This window comes from Galeopterus variegatus, unplaced genomic scaffold (genome assembly GCF_000696425.1).
Source record: "Galeopterus variegatus unplaced genomic scaffold, G_variegatus-3.0.2 Scaffold963, whole genome shotgun sequence".
Lineage (NCBI taxonomy): Eukaryota > Metazoa > Chordata > Mammalia > Dermoptera > Cynocephalidae > Galeopterus > Galeopterus variegatus.
In genome coordinates, this window is record NW_007727074.1 from 65160 (window position 1) to 84272 (window position 19113).

Sequence of the window (19113 nt, forward strand, 5' to 3'; positions counted from 1 at the left end):
TCTCTACCAATAGTTGGTATACTCGTATATAAAAATGACATATGACGTATCATTCTTTCTTTTTTTTTTTTTTTTTTTTTTTGTCTTTTTGTCTTTTTCCGTGTCCGGCAATGGATCGCAACCCTCAGTGTTGCCCCCGTACCGGACCGGGGACCGGCAACGGGATTGCAACCCTCGGCATTGCCCCCGCACCTCGCTCAGCCAGTGAGCGGGAACCGGTCTGTATATGGGATCCGAACCCTCGGGCGGGAGCGCCGCCGCGCTTCCCAAGCGGCGCACTTATCCAGTGCGCCACCGGGCTGGCCCCCATTCTTTCTTTTTTTAATATAACAAGGATATGCACACTTATTTGTTCAGATAACAAATATGTAAACTGAATAACAGATGAATAACAATAATCTGTAGAAAGTAGGGCTTCTAATTTTCACAAAAGCTGAAGATGTAAAACTTATTGAAATTTACATATTTCATTTTATAATCTCTACAGTTATTTGAAACAGCTCTCTAAAGTCTTCCAACACATGCAAATATCAAATTAATTTCAACAGAGGAAGATGAATAAACTTTTCAAAGGCAAATTAATTTCTAAGTAAGTCAACAAGTCCACTTAATAAAAAGAAATCAAGAACAGAAATTAAATACCTAAGTTTAGCAACCTAAATTGCATAAGAAATCAATAAAACAGAATATAAACAAAAGGCACTTCAAAAAGTTCATGTAAAAATAGAATTGAAAGATAATGAAAATCTTTCCATTAACTTTTTTTGTTTGTTTGAATTTTCCCTTTTTTTTGTAAGGACTAAGATCATAGAAAATATGTTCTCTGACCACAATAACTGAAGGAAATTAGAAAACTCACAAACGTGGAAATTAAACAACACTCTCCTGAATAAACAATGGGTAAAAAGAAAAATCACAGGGAAATTAGAGAGTTCCTTTGAGATAAAGATCAGATCCAGGAGACTCAAAGATCCCCAAACAGATTCAACCCAAAAAGATCCTCTCCAAGTCACATTACAGTCAAACTGGCAAAGCTCAAAGACAGAGAATCTTAAAAGAAGCAAGAGAAAAGTGTCAAGTCACCTATAAGGGAGCCCCTATCAGACTAACAGCAGACTTCTTAGCAGAAACTTCACAGGCCAGAAGAGACTGGAATGATATATTCAAAATACTAAAAGAAAAAAGCTGCCAGCCAAGAATACTATATCCAGCAAGTCTATCTTTCAGAAATGAGAGAAAAATAGTGTATTTTCCATACAAACAAAAGCTGCGGGAGTTCACCACCACAGAACCAGACCTACAAGAAATCCTCAAGGAAGTCCTGCATCTGGAATCTGAAAAACAATAATTGCTACCACAAACACACAAGAAAGAACAAAACCTAGTGGTAGAACAAAAATGCGAACAAGAAAGAGAAAGAAACTAAATCTTACCACTACGAAAAGCCATAGTGACCATGTAATAATGCCCTGCTTTGTTGCTGATTTTCGTAACTTCAATCTTCTCTCTTTTTTCTTGGTTAGTCTAGATAAAGGTTCGCAGATTTTGTTAATCTTTTTAAAGAATCAACTTTTGGTATTGTTGATTTTCTCTATTGTTTTTTAGTTCCCCATTTCATGTATTTCTGTTGTAATATTTGATGTTTCCTACTCATATTTGCAGTTGGTTTAGTTTGTTCTACTTTTTCTATTTTCTTAAGGTAGAAGTTTACATTACTGATTTAAGATTTTTCTTATTTTTAATATAGGTGTTTACAAGTGTAAATTTTCCTCTAAGCACTGCATGAGCCCTCTATCCTATAAGTTTTGATATGTTGTGTTTTGGTCTTTATCTGTAAATGTACCTTGACCCTAATCCATACTAGCTTATTGACCTAAACAAATTATGCATTTTGTCTAAGCCTCAATGTCTTCATTTTAAAATGAAAACAACAATATTTAACTCATTGGGTTAATTTGAGGATTATATGAGGTAACATCTATAAAGTGCATAGCAGATTGTTTTTGTATAATGCTCTATACAGTAGCTACTGTTCTTCCTGTTAGCCAGGCTTGATATCTTGAAACCATTTTTGATTTCTTCTTCTCTCCCATATTTAGGTAATGACCAAGTCTTATCAGTCATTGCTCTGTAGTCTTCATAGCAGCTTTCCCACTTACTACAGGGCACCATGCTGGATACGTTATGCATGTTGGTTCTCATCTTAACTATCACCTGCAATGTAGATATTGCATTTCAGTTGAGGAAACAGCTTCAGAGATTTAAGTGACTTGCTTAAGGTCACACGGCTTATAAGCAGCCAGGCTGAGGTTCATACTATGTCTGGCTACCTTTGAAGCCACATCTTTTTCCGCTATCCTGGGCTTTCTCATTCATTCTTTGTTTCTTGTTCCCACTGCTGTCAGTCAAGATCAGTCTCTCCCAATCGTTGCCCAGTGGCCTCTCTGCCTCTAGTCTCTCCTGATTAAAATTCATGACTACCGCATTAACCTCCTGTAAATTCCATCCTCTACCTCCTGCCTGGGAGATGTTTAACATCCCTTCATCACCTCCTGAAGGTATTTAAGACCTGGCATTTAAGACCTCCCTCTCCAGATTCACTTTTTATATTCCAGCCAAAGAACTGTTTTAATGTTCCTCCAATGTACCGTGTATGTTTTCATGATTTTTTTTTTAAATGTGTTTTCTCCATATGGAAAGTGCTGCCCAGATTAAATTCATTAGTGACATAAAAATTCTCCCAACTGGGTAGGCCTATTGTTGTTGTTGCTATTTTGACACATGCAACTATTTAGCCAGGTCTTGGTACAGATTCATCATTTAGATGATCCAGGTTGAGTATATGTCATTAGAACTATTATTGGAGATCTCTTTTTGAACTTGGCATGTCTTCTCAATGCCTTTGAGTTTAGCAGTCATTTGAATCACATGTACATCCTTTGGCATCCCTTACTTCTTTCTGAGGCATTGATATCTATTATGGAAATCTACTTTGTGGGTGTAGAGCTCAGAGATGTCCATTGTAGCATTATTTATCATAGTAAAAAGTTGAAAACAATAAATGCCAGATTTAAGAAAATGGGTGAGCCTATCTATTATGAACATTATGGTGCCAATAATAGAATCTCTGCAAGGAATTTCAAGTACAGGGTAATGGCTTTTGATATGTTAACAACAAAAAAGTCAAGACGAATAAGCAAGAGCAGCAGCAAACAACAAAAGCAGGGTATAAATTAAGACCTCAGATATGTAGTATAAAATATATAATTTTATATTAAAACCTCAGATATATATTTTAAAATATGGGGGGTGTCCTCTTGACAAAAGGTTTATTAATCCTTTAAAATTTAAAAGGTTTGTGTGTGTGTGTGTGTGTGTGTGCATGCGTGTGTGTGTGCGTGTGTGTGTGCTTTGATACAGTTTTCTGTATTTGGCAAGTGTTCTGCTATGAGAGCATAGCCTATTATCAGATAAAATAATGTAATGACCTAAATAAGGATGCAGGGGTAATTCCCTGTGTTTGGGAATCCCCAGATCACTCCTAGATTCACTGGTTTGCTAGGAGGACTCACAGGACTCAACATATAGTCATACTAATGACTATGATTTATTACAGCAAAAGGATACTTAACATAAAAGGTTTTATTACAGCAAAATTCAGAGGAAACCAAGCACAAGTTTTCAACAGTGCTGTTCCAGAGGTCTTGCACAGGGCTTGCTTAATTCCTCTAGCAGTTAAGTTGTGACAGCACATGTGAAGTATCTGCTAGGGAAGCGCATTAGAGATTCATGCCCAGGGATTGGAGGTTGGGCCTATAGGCAGCCTCTGCCTACATAGCATGTACCTAAATTCCAGACTTGCAGAAGGAAAGGAGATGTTAGCCATATTGTTTGTACAAACAGTTGAGGCACAGTGAGCCACTCTTATCAGGGAACGGTGGGAACCATCCCAAAATCCAAGTTCCCAGATACCAGCCAGGGGCCAACCTTGAGGAGGCATTTCTTTCTAAGGCTAGGAGTCTCAAGTCTGCTATGTTAACTCTTTTTACACATTTCTTGTCCCTAATGCCTCACATTTCCAGATTTCCTCAGGAGATAAGTACCAAGATTTTTACTTCTTTTTACCTTCCCTTCCATCACAAGTGCTGAACTTATTCCCCTATGACTTTTTCAAAGTCCAGTAAAAGAGGCTGATTGTTATGTTTGAAGCATGGGATTTGAGAGAAAAGTCTGCAGCAATGAGCACCTGGTTCCTCCCACCCACGCTTTTCTCAGGGCCAGAGGGGTGGTCCCTTATGTGGAGCCAGCCGGACAGGATGGCATGGAGCCAGGGGAGCATAATGAGCACACTAGTGCCAGCTTCTGGCCCCTGGCTCCTGACAGTGTGTGGTTTGCCTTTAGCTCTAACTGCTTAAAAATCAATTAGCTAGCAGTCGTTAGAACGCAAGCAGTAACACAGAACTCATTGTCCCAGGAACGTAATTCCTACACGCCCCACGGCTCTGTGTGCGGTTGGGCTTCCCTTCTGCAAACAGAGTGTGTCAACATTCCTCACCTGTGGGACACAGTCTAGACCCATGACTTCATGCTTCCTGGGGAGACTTCAAGACTTGGCTCACATGCTCGTTTTCTAGTCTCACCTTGGTGTTGGCCGATGATGTCACTTCCTCATCCGTGGTCTTTGATAGCACAGAGCAGAAGATGATTCAGTGAAGTTGCTTCCACTCCCTGCCCACATCACTTGTTGTTTGTCCCTCCTCCTGTCTCCCAGCACCTGCCTTGACACCTGTGTACCTAGCCGAGCTGCAGGTTCCCTTTAACAAGGAAGTTCATGATCTTCCCACTCCCTCCCACCGACCCTTCCCCCAGTCTGTATTCAATGAATCTGAGCCCTCTTTGGCATAAAATAAACAAAACATTTATCTTGATGGAGGCAAGCCCCTATCTTTTATTTGTGAAGAAAGCATTTCTGCTTATTCCTGCTTACCGTGTCCAGCCTTTATCTTTGATGAATGTGCGCCAACAGAATAAATAAGTTTATTATTGTATGCGGGTATTTATTTTATTTTTTATATCTGCCCCCACACTCTCTTTAGTAACTTATGTTGATGAAGATGAAAATGAAATACTTGAATTGTCATCAAATAAAACATTCATGATCATGCTGAAGATTCCAGAGGAGTGTGTTACCGAAGAGGGATTGCCTCACCTGCTCACCAGAAGGGTAATTATGTCTTATGCATCGTTTACCAACTTCTTAACATTAGAATATGGGTTCTGCAGACTGCTTGGCATAGAGCTATAGAGTAAGTAGCTTCCATCTTGAATTCTGTGTCTGTATTTCAGCAGGAAATGATACATGTAACTATATTTTCTGCAGTGCAAGGCCAGAGGGAAGAGCCCTGGTCTCCAGCTGGGTGCATCCTGGAGGACAACGTTCTGTTTACTCACTGTGATCTTGTATTTGACTCAACCTGCAGGATCCACTGAGGGTCTACAATGTGCTAGACAACATGCCAGGTGCCAGTAACACATAGTCTGTGCCCTCCATTGGCTCACAGTCCAAGTAGAGGAGGCAATTAAATAGATAGTAAAGCAGTGTGATATGTTCTGTTATTGAGATACGTACACTGTGTTTTACAGCTGCAAAGGAGGAGCATCTAAACTACCTGAGGTGGGGCTGGAGGTGTGGAGGGCTTCTTGGAGCAGGTGATACTCAGGATGAATTTTGAAGTATGAGGTAGGAATATTCTAGATAAAACAGCATGGGTCATTGGGGATCTGCAAAGTAGTGTACTGTGGCCTTTGCATGCTGTGTGGTGAGGCCCTGTAGAGGTGAGGCTGAAGAGGAAGGTAGGTGTCAGGTCGTAAAAGTTTTCCCACTTTGGTAAGGCATGGAAAGATTGTAATCAGATTGACATAGTCAAATTTTTTTAAAAAATATTTATTAATATTTTTTTACATTCTATGATGTTGTTGAACAGTTGGGAGGGAGAGGGAGGGGGAAAGGGGAAGGGAATGGGATGGAAGGAGGAGGAAGGAGGAGGGCTGGGATTGAGGCCTGTGGCAACCCCCTCATTCCCATAGAGGAAACCAGTGGGCTTCCAGTAGTGGCTTGGTTATTGCCAGGCTGGGTGCATATGTCAAGGGGGTGTGGCAATAGCCCTTGCCCCCATCGTCCCAGCTCAAGAACCCGGGGCCCTTCTTGCTGAGGCTTGCTGGTCATCACTGGGCTGGCTGAGCATGGGGGGGGTACAGGGGGGCGTAGTCAAGACTCTTGGCTCACCGGCCTCTGAGTGGCTCCTTTTTTTCAGTTGTTGTGGCTCCTCGGTCCTATGTGAGGCCACAGGAACTCTATTAGTGGTCTTGCTGGCCCAGGAGCCACGAAGACCCTCTTCTCCCCTGCCGTCTCTAAGCAACTCCATCCAAAAGGCACAGCTGCCGCTTTTTGCTGGCTCCTGCTCCATAAGCTCAGCAGCTCCGGCTTTTAAGCAGCCATGGCCTGAAACAGTGGGAGCAGTTTTTTCTTTCTCTCTTCGTGGCCTCTCCTACCTTCGTGCACTCCATAGGTCTCTCCTTCTCTTCCCCTGAGCTCTAGTGGCCCCAGTTTGGCTGTTGTTGCTTTTTAATAGTTGTAAATTGGTTGATTTGTGAGAGAGAGTGATGCTGGGGACCGTCTATTCCACCGTCTTGACTGAAAGCCCAGCATAGTCAGATTTTTAAAAAATTTTTAAAAATCAGAAAAATTTTTTTTCTCCTTCCTTCTCTTTCTTTCATATGAGATTTTCATTTTAACCTTTCTGTGTGATGGTGGAGAAAGACTGGGAGAGGAGATCGGTTAGAAGGTATCGCACTAGTCCAGGTGAGCAGTGAGGGAGGCTTGCACTAGGGCAGTATTGGGGAATAAGGAAGATTCAAGTGAGATGTAAGAAGTGTTGTCACTCAACAGGACTTAGTGACTGGTTGGATGGCAGTAAGGGAGTGTGACTGTACGTTCCTGGCTGCGTGGTAGGGTAGACGGACGGTGGCATCCTTCATGGGGTGGGAAGTGCAGGAGAGTGAGCCCTCTGTGGAAGATGGGGGCTTTGCAGCCAGACCATGAGGGTTGGACGGGGCAGTCCTGGTTATCTTGTCAGAGACAAGGTGGTTCACAGACAGACCCAGAAGGTTTTTTGTCATTGTTTTTGTTTGTTTGTTTGTTTGTTTGTTTGGTGACTGGCCAGTACAGCGACCTAACACTGAACCTTGGTGTTATCAGTACCATGCTCCGACCAACTGAGCTACCTGGTCAGCCCCTCCCAGAAGATTTTTTCTTTTTTTCAAGATGACCAGTAAGGGGATCTTAACCCTTGACTTGGTACTGTCAGCACCACGCTCTCCCAAATGAGCTAACTGGCCTTCCCTATATAGGGATCTGAACCCGTGACCTTGGTGTTACCAGCACCACACTCTCCCGAGTGAGCCACGGGCCGGCCCTCCCAGATTTTTTGATGAGAAAATCTGGGTAAGACCAGCCCGCCATCCATTAGACTCTTCTGTGAATGGAGCAAGTCCTCTTTATCTGGCTTCCAAGTGATTACTACAAAAGCTCCTGAAGGAGGTGGTTCCATCTAGGGTGTAGGCCAGTTCCTGGGTACTCAGACGCGTGAGCTTTGATTGCTGCTTTTATCACAGGATGCTGCGATGATTACTCCAGGCATCTCTTATTCCTTTTCCTTGTTTATATCTTGTCTGCAGTTCCCTTTCTTCTTCTTCCATTTGCCCAGAGCGAGTTGCTCTGTGAATAGCTTCTTGTTACCTTCCTCTTGGTTGCATTTTTCCATGGAGAGGTTTTGCATTTGCTGAGCAGAAATGACACGAGCCAGCACTCACGTGTGTCACCTGTTACAGACTGGACTGTCTGTGCCAAAGGGAAATGGATGTTAATTTTTCACCTTAGATCCTTATCTCTTGCATAGAGTCAGACATGAGCAAATTCTCCAGGTGTTTTTAGCTCATCATTGCGTAGTGGCAAAGAAACGGGGACTGGCAGTGATACCTGGGACAAGGACACAGAGCTCTTTGAACTAGTTCCTTCCCTGATAAGTGGAAATAGCTGTACTTTTTCAGTCTACCTCACAGGTGCAAATGGAATTGCATATAAAGAACTTTGAAAACATTTTTCTTTTTTTAGAATTATCTTATTTATAGATGATAAAAGTAAGATACAGTGAAGTAAAAGACACCTGATCCCATTCCTCAACCAAATATGCTCAGGAACAAAAATTAGAAACTTAATGATATTATTATTTTATTGTCAGGTCAATAATTCCTTTCCTCCATTAGGCCAATTCCAGAAGTATTTTGGTATGGAAGGTAAATGGGAGTGGATATTTGTATAGAAAAAACAAGCTGTTTTTCTTTATACTCACACTCGACACAGAACACTTCTGTGACCAAATGTGTGTGGGTTTTTCTATCATCAACCAATCCTCCAATACCAGCCAGGCATCCTACCATTAGATGCCAGTCGCAAGTCTGGGTTGTCACCTGTGCTTCTAACCAACCAGGTGTAAGTTGGAGATTCCCTCCCTGCTTGAGTTTAGTCGTTTGCTAGAATGGCTCACATAACTCAGGGAAACACTTATGTTTGCCAGTTTATTATAAGGGATATTACAAAGGACACAGGTGAACAGTCAGGTGAAGAGGTACACAGGACTAGGTGTGTGGGGAAAGGTGTGGAGCTTCCCTGCCCCTCCAGGTGTGCCACCCTCCCAGCAAACACCTGTGTTCACCAACCTAGAAGTTCTCTGAGCCCCACCCTTTAGGGATTTTTATGGAGGCTTCTTCATGTAGATATAATCAATTAACTCTCTAATCCCTGTCCCCTTCCTAAAGGATGGGGGTTGGGCTGAAAGCTCCAAGCTTCTAATCATAGCGTGGTCTTTCTGGTGACTGGCCCCCATCCAGGAGCCCACCAAGATTTGCTTCATTAGAACAAAAGATGCTTCAGTAACTCAGGAAATTCCTAGAGATTTAGAAGCAGCTCTGTGTTAGGAGCTGGGGTCAAAGACCAAATATTAGAATAAAAAAGGCACCCCTGTTACTCAGGAAATTAAAAAGGTTTTAGGAGTACTGTGCCAGAAACTGGAGGCAGAGACCAAGGATATATTTTTACATCCTTGTGTCACAGTATTGGAACATCATGCCCTTTCCCTTGCTTTTCTAAACAGTTTTCCTAGCCTCTCTCATATCTCACTGCCAGAGTTTTCCTCTCTCAGGGTTGGGGCCATTACTCTGTGTACGCCAGCCTTTTGATTTTGTCTTGATTCAGGAATTAATGATGGTACCTCTGATAACCTAGGGAAGGTAGCTCTCTCATCTGGAAGCTGGTTTCTAATCAGCCCCTGTGTCGGGCTCTGCTGATCCACTCCCCGGGCTGCTGGCTCCGTTAGCACCAAGCCTTGTAGACACAGTGTGGGGGACACCAGAGCAAGTGGTAGGGAGGTCCCCTTTGGGCCCAAAGTGGGCAGTGTGACTAACAGCTCTCAAAGATGTAAATATTCCTAAATACAGCAGGGGATCTAGATCTAAGATCTAGTCTACCACTCCATCTTTTAACTTAAAATGCTAACTTAAAAATTTTACTGAGAGCCTACTATATGCAAAATGCAGTGCTAGACCCTAAGGATTAATAAAGGGAAGGAGGGAGGGAACAGAGAAGGTTGGAAGGAAGGATAGACCTAAATTCCTGTCACAGGAAGCGCAATCCAAAAGGAAGAGGGAGACATTACAATTATTATTATTATTATTATTGTTGTTGTTGTTCTTTTTTAGTGCTTGAAAAATATTCACCTATAGCATCTCCATTCTCCCTGTCTTTCTGAGCAGCCCTGTGAAAGCTGCTGTCTTAGTTCCTAAGTTTTCTAAATGACTGTTGGCCTATTGGCAGCATTCTTTACACTGGAGCTTAAGAATTGTGAGATGACCTGTTGTTTTCTCCCAAAGTCCTTGTCACTTTATGCATCCTTCCTCCTGATATTCAGCAGGAGACACTCTGCTCCATTGTGTCATCCTCATGGATAGTGTGGAAAATGGGAAGAAGCTGGGTTTAGTGTTTGTGACTCCTGGGGCTGAATTTTGGCTTCAGCATTTACTAGCAGAATGACCATGGCTGGGTTTCTTAACCTCTCGGAACACTGGTTTCTTTATCAGTAAAAAGGGGAGAGAGATTAATGCCTGTTACGTCTGGTTCTTATGAAAGTCCCAATAATAATGACAAGATTAGAGGACTACGAATTGCAGGCACTGTAATCTCTGCTGTGCCTTTGAGAGATCGTGCTGTCACCTGGTGAATGAAGTGGAAGTGTGTTGTGGGAGTGCAGCCTCCTTGAGGTGCCATCTGGAATGGGATGAGAGACAGGGTGAGCCCCCTTTAGGGTACCGCTGGTTTTTGTATGTCCTACAGTGCTTGTTATTGGATAAAGTAATGGGGCGCTAGGCCTTAATGGCTGTAGCTGGGCATGCCTAGTTCAGTATAGGGTACTGTTAGATGCTGGTGAGGTTTCCAGAACAGTGTTGGGGCTGAGGCTTCAGGTTGGTGGGAGTGGATCTGGAGGTGCTCTCAGATTTCTGGCTGAGTCCTCACTTTGGGTGCTATAGTCTGGTCCTTGCTAGGGAGTGTGGCCACATCCCAGCACAGCCCTCCTGGTTTATGCTGGAACCAATCTGCTAGAGAACAAGGCTTTAACCTTCAAATGTGAATTTGAGAGAATGTAATGCAAATGTGTTCAGCTACGTGTTCATGTTCTCAGGTACTATTAGGCTAGGATTCATACCTCTGAAACACAATGAAAAGACTAATCAAAGCTTGGGAAGAGGTATTTGTAACATTATGCCAACAGCTGGTGTCTGAAATATAAAACCAACCACTTCAGAAAAAAAAGAAAAAGACAACCCAAGAGAAAGAAAGTAACAGGCAAGTCAGAGGTGAGAGGTCCCAACAAGTTAATATACATATGGAAAGATGCTCAATCTCACTAGTAAGCAAAGCAGTACAAATTAAAACAACAGGAAACATGATTTCATATCCCTCAAATTGGCAAAAATGTAAAAGTCTGGTAAAACTAAGTGTTGACAAGGATGTGGGAAATGGAACATATATATATTTCTTGGAGGAGAGTAAAAGAGGGAGCAATTTGGCAGGATTTTGTTAAGTTGCAGATGCACCTACCCTAGGATCCAGCAATTCCATTTCTTGGTGTATACCTAAGGGACATTTTTACATATACAAGGAGAGATGCACAGAAATGTTCAAGGATGATTACTTCAGCACCGTTTGTAATAGGAGAAAATTGGAAACAATGCACATGACCATCAGTAGGGGAGCGGATGGGCTGGTATGATCATTTAATGGAATCTATGCAGGAGATAGATTGGATAACCTTCTTTGAAATGTACCTTAGGGGTAAGTCTCAAATGTAACTTGGAGTGAAAAAAAGTGAGTTTTAGATGATTATGTAGAATATGGTGTCTTTTATTTGAATAAAAACACAAATTAAATTGTATATTGTTATGATTACATAAGGAAGTATTGATTTATAAAAATATGCAAGGAAAGGATGCAGACCAGCTTCAGGATGACAGTACTAGGGGATGGAGGGAGGAAAAAAAGAATAGTGTGTAGGAGTTGCTTTAGCTTTAATTTGTTTCTTAAAATAAAGTGCTGAACTCAATGTGGCAAAATGTGAAGGCATGAAACCTGAGTAGTGGGAGCATAAGTGTCCATTATTTTTTATGATTGCAATAGTTCATGCATAAAATAAAACCTACATGTCTTTGCATTTCCCCACTCTGTCCCTGTGTCCACAGGAAGTGCTTTACCTGTGACTTAGCATGGCTGTTTCTTTTTGCAATGAAGCTTTGAAAAAGGGAGGAAGAAGCCTGTGGCCTGTGATGTCCCAGGCGCTGAGTGCCCTGTGCCGCTGGCCTCCCACAGCCATTTCAGGGTCTTCTTTCCTTCCCGTGGTCCTTGGGGGTCTGTGTGGGCCCCAGTGCTGACCACTCTTACCTCAGAAAATGACACCACAAGGTGTCAGCGCAACTTATAAGAGAAGTCGAAAACTCCCAGCTGAGTCTCTTGGTCCTTGTAAAAAGGTTCTTTTAAATAAGCGTTAACTTGAGTTTTGGCTTATGGTAGGCTCAAACCTTCTTATTTCTTGTCCCAGAGCTGCTAAATAAGTTAATTCTTAGCTAGAGTGGAATTTCTTTCATCTAGAAGTCATTTTGCTTTGTCTGGTGATGTGCAATGTGATCTGTCAGCAATGGGTGTGGTTGTTTTATCTGTTTCTGTTTGTTTTAGCTCACAGATGTGTACAGGACGTCGCCGTCTCTGAGTCGCTATTTTACTTCAGTTGAAATAGTGGACTTCAGGTAAGAGCGTGGAGCATTGCATTTTGGTCTCTTTCTCTGGAAAGACACCACCCTTCCCCTCCATCACCATTTACCCAGGAAGACTTCCCTGGTCCTGGGAGCGTGACAGGAACCAATACCAGACAGAATCACAGCATGTCAGTGATGGGAGGGTCTTTGGAGACCAACTTCTCAACTCCCTTATTTTATAAATGAGAAAAAGGAAGCCCAAAGAAGGAAGATTAATTATATAATTCAACCGAGGTGACACAGAGGAGGGGAAAAGCCAGTCCCAGGTAGACCATTCCTGTTTGAGTGGATGTTCAGATAAGCCAAGGGTAGAAATAGAAATATATGTCAGAAAATACTGTGATGTAACTGATGTAATCTGTATACTGGCATTTGCTTTTGAGAAGCACGAATAATACAGGAGTGCATTGTTCTTGTATAATACAAAAAATATAAAGATGTATACTACCAGAAAACTCTATCTTCTGCCTCCTCTCCTTTCCACTACCACCAATAAATAATTCCATTCCCTTCCACGAAATTAACAGTTGGGTGAGATTTCTTCTGTACATGTATTCACTATATATTCTAAATATATATATATAGTATATACACACACATTTGCATTTTTTCTTAAATTTCTTTTCAAAATTTCTCCCTAATCTTTAATATTCTTGGGATGTTAATATAAGGGTAATGTGTGTGAAGGAGTTATTTTATTATCCTTTTATTGGGTTTATTGGAGGTGATTTGAACAAGGTTTACATCAAAGCTCTATTATCCACTATTTCTAAGATGTCTCTGGGATGTGACTATCAAAACCAATATTATGTTGCGATTCCCCGTCAAACCATCAATTTTCCAAACCATCATATCAGCAGAGCTGGGGGAGGGGAAGCGTGTAAAGCAGGTGGTGGTGCCGTGGGGTAGAACCGAAAAGGACCTGCAGTCTGTGAACACATAAGGCGGCAGGCTGCTTTTCTCCTCCTTGCTTATAGGCCCCCAATATACTTGTTACCTTATAATGACATCTTTGACACTGCTCATTTTAATCATAGGCCACTGGTAGAAAAGGGAGAAATGCACCAGACCCAACACACTTTCGTCCTTGCCCTTTCCCAACTTGCAATTCAAAGATTGAGGCAGAATTGAGAGACAAAACCCTCAGAGCCTTCGGGGTCTTTCCAAGAATCTGACCCGATGTTATGGGTCTAGAGGAGCTGGGATTCTATAATGGGTAGGGGTAGATATTGGGAAAAACCCATCAGAAAACTGAGTGAAACATGGCTAGAAATCTGGCCAACACTGAATGTTAGAGCGTCTGTTTTTAAAAGTTATTTAAAAGAAAAATCCAGGGACTTTAGTGTTTTGAATAAAGAAATACTCTCTGGAAAACATTTTTGTTTTATTTACAGTTGGTTAGAGTGTGGTGCTGACTAAAAAAAAAAAAAAAAATAGCCCAGGTAGAGTTTCTAAAATGTTGACTTGAGAAACAAAAGCTGTTGATTTTTAAAGGATGCTGCCACCCAGGGGCAAGAATCAGCCAGATCCATGGTTTACATGCTTGTGTCTACAGGGGGACCCTGAGTCAGTCCTGGGCGGCTCCAACAAGAACTTGGAAAGATGCCCTTTGGTTTATGGGTTGTTGGACCGTCAGTGAAGGGTAGCTGGGGCAAAGCCCATAGGATTCACTGCTTCCCTGAAAATTCCTCTTCTCCCCTCAAAATTCAGCCTTATGTAAATTCACCTAGTGACCTGACATGGTAGGACTAGAGTGGGCCAGCCGGGCTGGGTAAGGCAGCCTGATTTTCTCATTCAGCTGCTGACCTGGTCTTCTGAGGGTCAGCCTCTGGCCCTCTCATTTACCAGCCCAAGTCCTTCCCCATGGAAACGAAGGGTGGCTGGCTGCCTTATTAGTGATAATTAGAGGGCAGAGCTCAGGGAACAGGTAATAACACCTGCAAACTAGGGTAGCTGAATTGGAGTTTGAAAGTGCATTGATCAGCCTGCCTATAGTGGCATCCTTGAAAATGAGTTTCTTCAGAGTCCCTAATCTGTGTTCATTTGATCCACAGGGTTTGACACATCCTTGGCCTTAGCAGTGTAAACTGAATTGTCAGCCACATTGTAAGGTGGAGATTATTGGCCCCCTATGTGACCTCTGGCCACGAGAGGGAGCTCTTTGCCTGTCCTTAGCTGGGACAGCAGCCTGATTCCTGCTAATGGGCACATCTGTAAAACTCGCCCTAGGTGATAGTCTCAGATGTGACCTCCTATTAATTATTTAATTGCTGGTTCTTAATCTGGGCCACATTGAACCAAAGTAATAAAATAACTATAAAAAACCTGAATGTTGAGGTAAGGTTTAAAGAGCAGCATAAGCTACTAAATAACTGAGGATAGCCCTATGATTATCTTTATTATTGGGAAATGGAAAAAGTATGTTCTAGGAAGATGAAAACTCCCTTTCCTTAGGTCCCATTACTGAAAGTGGCAAAGCTTGGTCCTCCTGCCTTAGGGGCTTCTGGAACTGGAAATGGGTAGAAAAGTTTCTCACTCTGGGGATAAACCCAGGAGGTATGACTCATTGCTGGTGCACAGGCAGTCTCTGTGGGAGTTCAGGAACGGTGGACCCAGCAAGGGGTAGGGAGCTTTGGAGCCTACCTTAAACATTTTTATAGGTTAAATAAAGAACTGATTAAACTGAATAGCTCTGGCATGTACTTGTAGGGGAAAGTTGAGAACATGGAGAAGGGACTATGTGAGGAGAAAAGGGCAGGCTTCCCTGGCTTGCCTTAGGGGAGAAAAGGCTGGTATTGGGAAGGCATGTGTCAACCCTGGGATCTTCCTTGACCATAGCTGTGTTGTGCCTCTCTCTTCTACAGCCTCTCCCAGTCGACTTCTGGGGGATGGGTCTAGGTGTAGGAGGAGGTTGGGATCACCTCAACTTTTTGTGATGGACTTATGGAAGAGGATTTTTCTAGGACGGTACATTCTTTAAGGACAGAACACCCTGGAAGAATATGCAGAACTAAAAAAAATGTTATTGCTAAAATTGACTTTCTGAGTTGCAGTGTGATTCTGTTTGTGTTTTAATGTCTGTGATTGGTTTGCCTTCCAGTGGTGAAAATGACACAGTGACCTATCACCTGCAATTTGGGGTTCCATCAGAAGGTGGAAATTTTATGAAGTATATGATGAGTGAGGAGTTGGTGCTGGGCATTTTACTACAGGATTTCCATGATCAGAACGTACCTGGTTGTGAGAGTCTGGGGCTCGATCCGGCGTCCTTCTTGCTCTCCAGTAAGTAAAGGAAGTAAAGAAGTCAGCGTCGTGATGATAAACAAGTGAACCAGACTGGGGACAGATGGTTTGGTTTGTTTTGGCAACTTTGGTGACTTGGCACTGTGGTAAATCATTCATTCATTCACTTAACCACTCAGCCCGTGTTGTTTTTGTGCGGGGATGTTCCACACTCTGTCCCTGCCCTCCTTAAGCAGACAGTGTTGTTGGGGAAAAAAAAGAACATAGAGAAAATAATTGTACTCTGAAGATGAAGGTGGCTGAATGTTTCCTTTTGCAGTTCACTCCCATCCTAAGCCCTGCTTTCCTCTTCACAACATCATTATCAGCCTTTATGGAAACACTGTGGTTCACAGAAAAGTAAATATAGTACTAAAGAGCTTAGCATACAGAGTATAGCTAAATTGGTGAAAGATTATCTCAGTATAGGGAACCTATTTCTTTTTCTGTTGAAAGCCACCGAGTCCATTTAGAAATTAGTAAAGAGGCATAAAAAGGCAAATTGATTTCTTTCCTTACAAAATTATAAGAAAATTACTCATCTGCTTTTAAAACTAACAACAGAACAAGGAAATTTATGATATTTAGTAAACATAGCAAACTCTCCACTTGTCAGATTCTGAGAATTTATAACACTTTTCTTGGCAAAAAGGAAGGTTGGAAAGCAAAATGGCTCCAAGCCTTGGAAATATCCTTCCATGGCTTCTGTGCAGAAGCTTTGGCCTTTCTTTCTGGTTTCATCTCATTTCATATTTCTGATACCTCACTTGGAGGTGTATTGGCTTTTGGTTAACCAATAATGCTAACAATCTTGGACATTTTATTTTCTCATCTGCAACCCATCAGAAACACTTTCTGCACATTAGTAGATACTCAAAAAATACTAGTTGAACAAAAAAAGCAAATGAGGCGATGTGGTTAGCAGCAGGTGCAGTAATAGTGGCCAAGGAGAAGGCAGATCAGAAAGATTATAAAGCACATGTGTTGCTATATTTTATGAGAAAAGTTGTTTATTGTGATGACATGAGACAAGAGTAGAGTAATCTTAGCCTAAGAAGGCAGAGAGTTATATAAAGCTCTTCTTAAAGTATTCTTTTCCCAAATTAATAGATAGAATGAGATCAATTTTAGCTCACCACAAAAGTCTTGTAAAGGTATAGTTTCCTCTCAGAGGATCCTGAATATATAAAGTGTGTCTATGAGCCAGGCAGACAACATACACATGTGGAGTGCAGAAGTTATGCCCCGTTTACAGAAATTTCAAAAAGAAAGAAAAAAAAAAAAAACCTTTCAACCCCCACCTGTGTTAGAGGCATGAGATCCCTGTTGGGGGCGCTGCTGTGGTGTCATCAGTCTTGATTTTCTTAGGGCCCTTTTATGAAATTGTGTTGCTAGCTCTTTCCAAATGGCGGCAAGGGAGGTGGGAAGCAGGTGAGAAAAGGTTTAAGAGGATCCTGAGGCTGAAAAGCCCATAAATAAAGGGTGGATCACTTGTGAGGCCTCAGGAGAGCTCTGAGAAGACCTGAGCTTGGCAATGGAGCCTCTAGGCCATTTCTCCAGGGCCAGACGCTACATAAATAAAGGGTGGATCACTTGTGAGGCCTCAGGAGAGCTCTGAGAAGACCTGAGCTTGGCGATGGAGCCTCTAGGCCATTTCTCCAGGGCCAGATGCTATGGGGACGTGGGGTGCAGCTGTGATCTCAGCAGGGCTCCTGTTCTGCAGATTGTACTCTCTCTCAGATGATTCTTCTGTGGGGGTTTTCTATGACCCCACGTCCCACTTTCCAGAGCATGAACATATAGTATTTGAGCCACTGTATATTTTCAAGACTGTAAGTTTCAGACCCTCTCAAATGGAAGGGTAGACAGTGACCAGTTAGGAAGTGAGGAGGGAAGAAGAGAGACCTATTGAAGGCAGCGGGGATGAGCTCAGAGGCAAACTGAAGAAAGGGAGGAATGTGTCAGGGAGTGGCGGAGGGAGAGATGGAGGCTGTGAGACCGGTGGGTTCTTAGGCCAACTTCCCACGTTCATATGAGCCGTGGGCTTGGCAGGGCTGTCCCCAGCCCCCTGTGGTTAGCGAGGCAACCAGTTTGCCACAGTGTTAACATTCTAATTCTTCAAAGAGCAGAAGTTCTTAAAACTATGTGGTTCATATGCCCCTTAGAGAGTTTGAAGACAGCCACGTACCTTCTCCCCAGAGAAAAAAATGTGCATGCCCCTCCCTACTACACAAAATTGTATAAGCAATTTTGGGGATACCAAAGATTCCCCTGAAGCCACTCTGTGGTCCATTTGGGGGTTCCTATGTATGTACTTTAGAGGCAGAACTATAAATTAGATTATAATTCGGATTCTGGAGGTGTTTTGTGTGTGTATGCTTTTCATTCTCTAATTGGGAAATTACAGTGACTATTTTGACCTGACTGCAGGCATATTTTGATGCCTTATAAAAATAAAAACTCCCCTTAATATGTAATTATACTGATAGTCAACTCCGTACTCCATAAATATGTATAAATAAAAATAATTAAAATAAATAATTGTAAAGGAATTTTAAAAATTCTTCACCCCTCAGGGCTCCCCTGTCTTTGAGCTCCTTCACCTCGGGCGTGGGTGGGGCCCAGGGACAAGGTGGGGAAGTCTGTTTTACAAAGGTCAGAGTGTGTCAGCAGCCTGAGTTATTTTTATTATTATTATTTTTTATTTATCATTATACAGCATATTGATTTTCATGGCCCTTTCACAAATTGTTACTTAGTACTGTTTTTTCACATAGGATGGAGTCAACTAGTAGACTGAGTAGGGAAAAAGGACAAAAACAGAATTTTTGTGAGAAAGAAAAGGGAAAAGCTCCAGGCAGTGAGAGCAGTGAATCTTGTTGGCACATTTTCAGGATGAACTAGTGCATGGCTGTTGGCAGAGGCCAGCTTCTGTGTCCTGAAAAGCCTTCCCGTGGCATCAAGGAAAACCATTTTGGATGTTCATGGATTCTACAGGAAAAGTGGAGAGTTCAGCTGTAGTGCTCATTCTCAACTGGGGGCAGTGAAAAGTGGAGAGTTCAGCTGTAGTGCTCATTCTCAACTTGCCCCCAGGGGTATTTGGCAGTGTCTGGAGACATTTTTAATTGTCTCAACTGGATGTGTATGTGAGATTCTAGCACCTAGTAAGTATAAGCCAGGGACTCCTCTGAACATCCTACGATGTGCACAGGACAGCCCTCTACAACTAAGACGTATTATCCAGCCCGAAACGTCAATCGTGCCGTCAGACACGCCAAGAGTGCGAACCTGCTGGAGAGACCCGGGCTGTGTCTGCGTGCTGTCTGCTAGGGCCCAGCATCAGCACCTCCTCCTGAGCAAGGCCAGCCAGTGCCACCCCATTGCCCTCGCAGAGTTTCTCACAGAATGGTG

The 19113-nt window shown here is 42.5% G+C and overlaps 1 protein-coding gene across 1 annotated transcript in view; it reads left to right on the forward strand.

The window, feature by feature from the left end:
- Nucleotides 1–19113, forward strand: part of LOC103591335 (chromosome unknown open reading frame, human C3orf52) — a 31512-nt gene that overhangs the window by 11238 nt on the left and 1161 nt on the right. The window contains exons 3-5 of the mRNA XM_008573774.1: nt 5097–5224; nt 12341–12411; nt 15521–15702. Coding sequence (XP_008571996.1) covers nt 5097–5224; nt 12341–12411; nt 15521–15702 — 381 coding nt within the window. The remainder of the gene's footprint in view (nt 1–5096; nt 5225–12340; nt 12412–15520; nt 15703–19113) is intronic.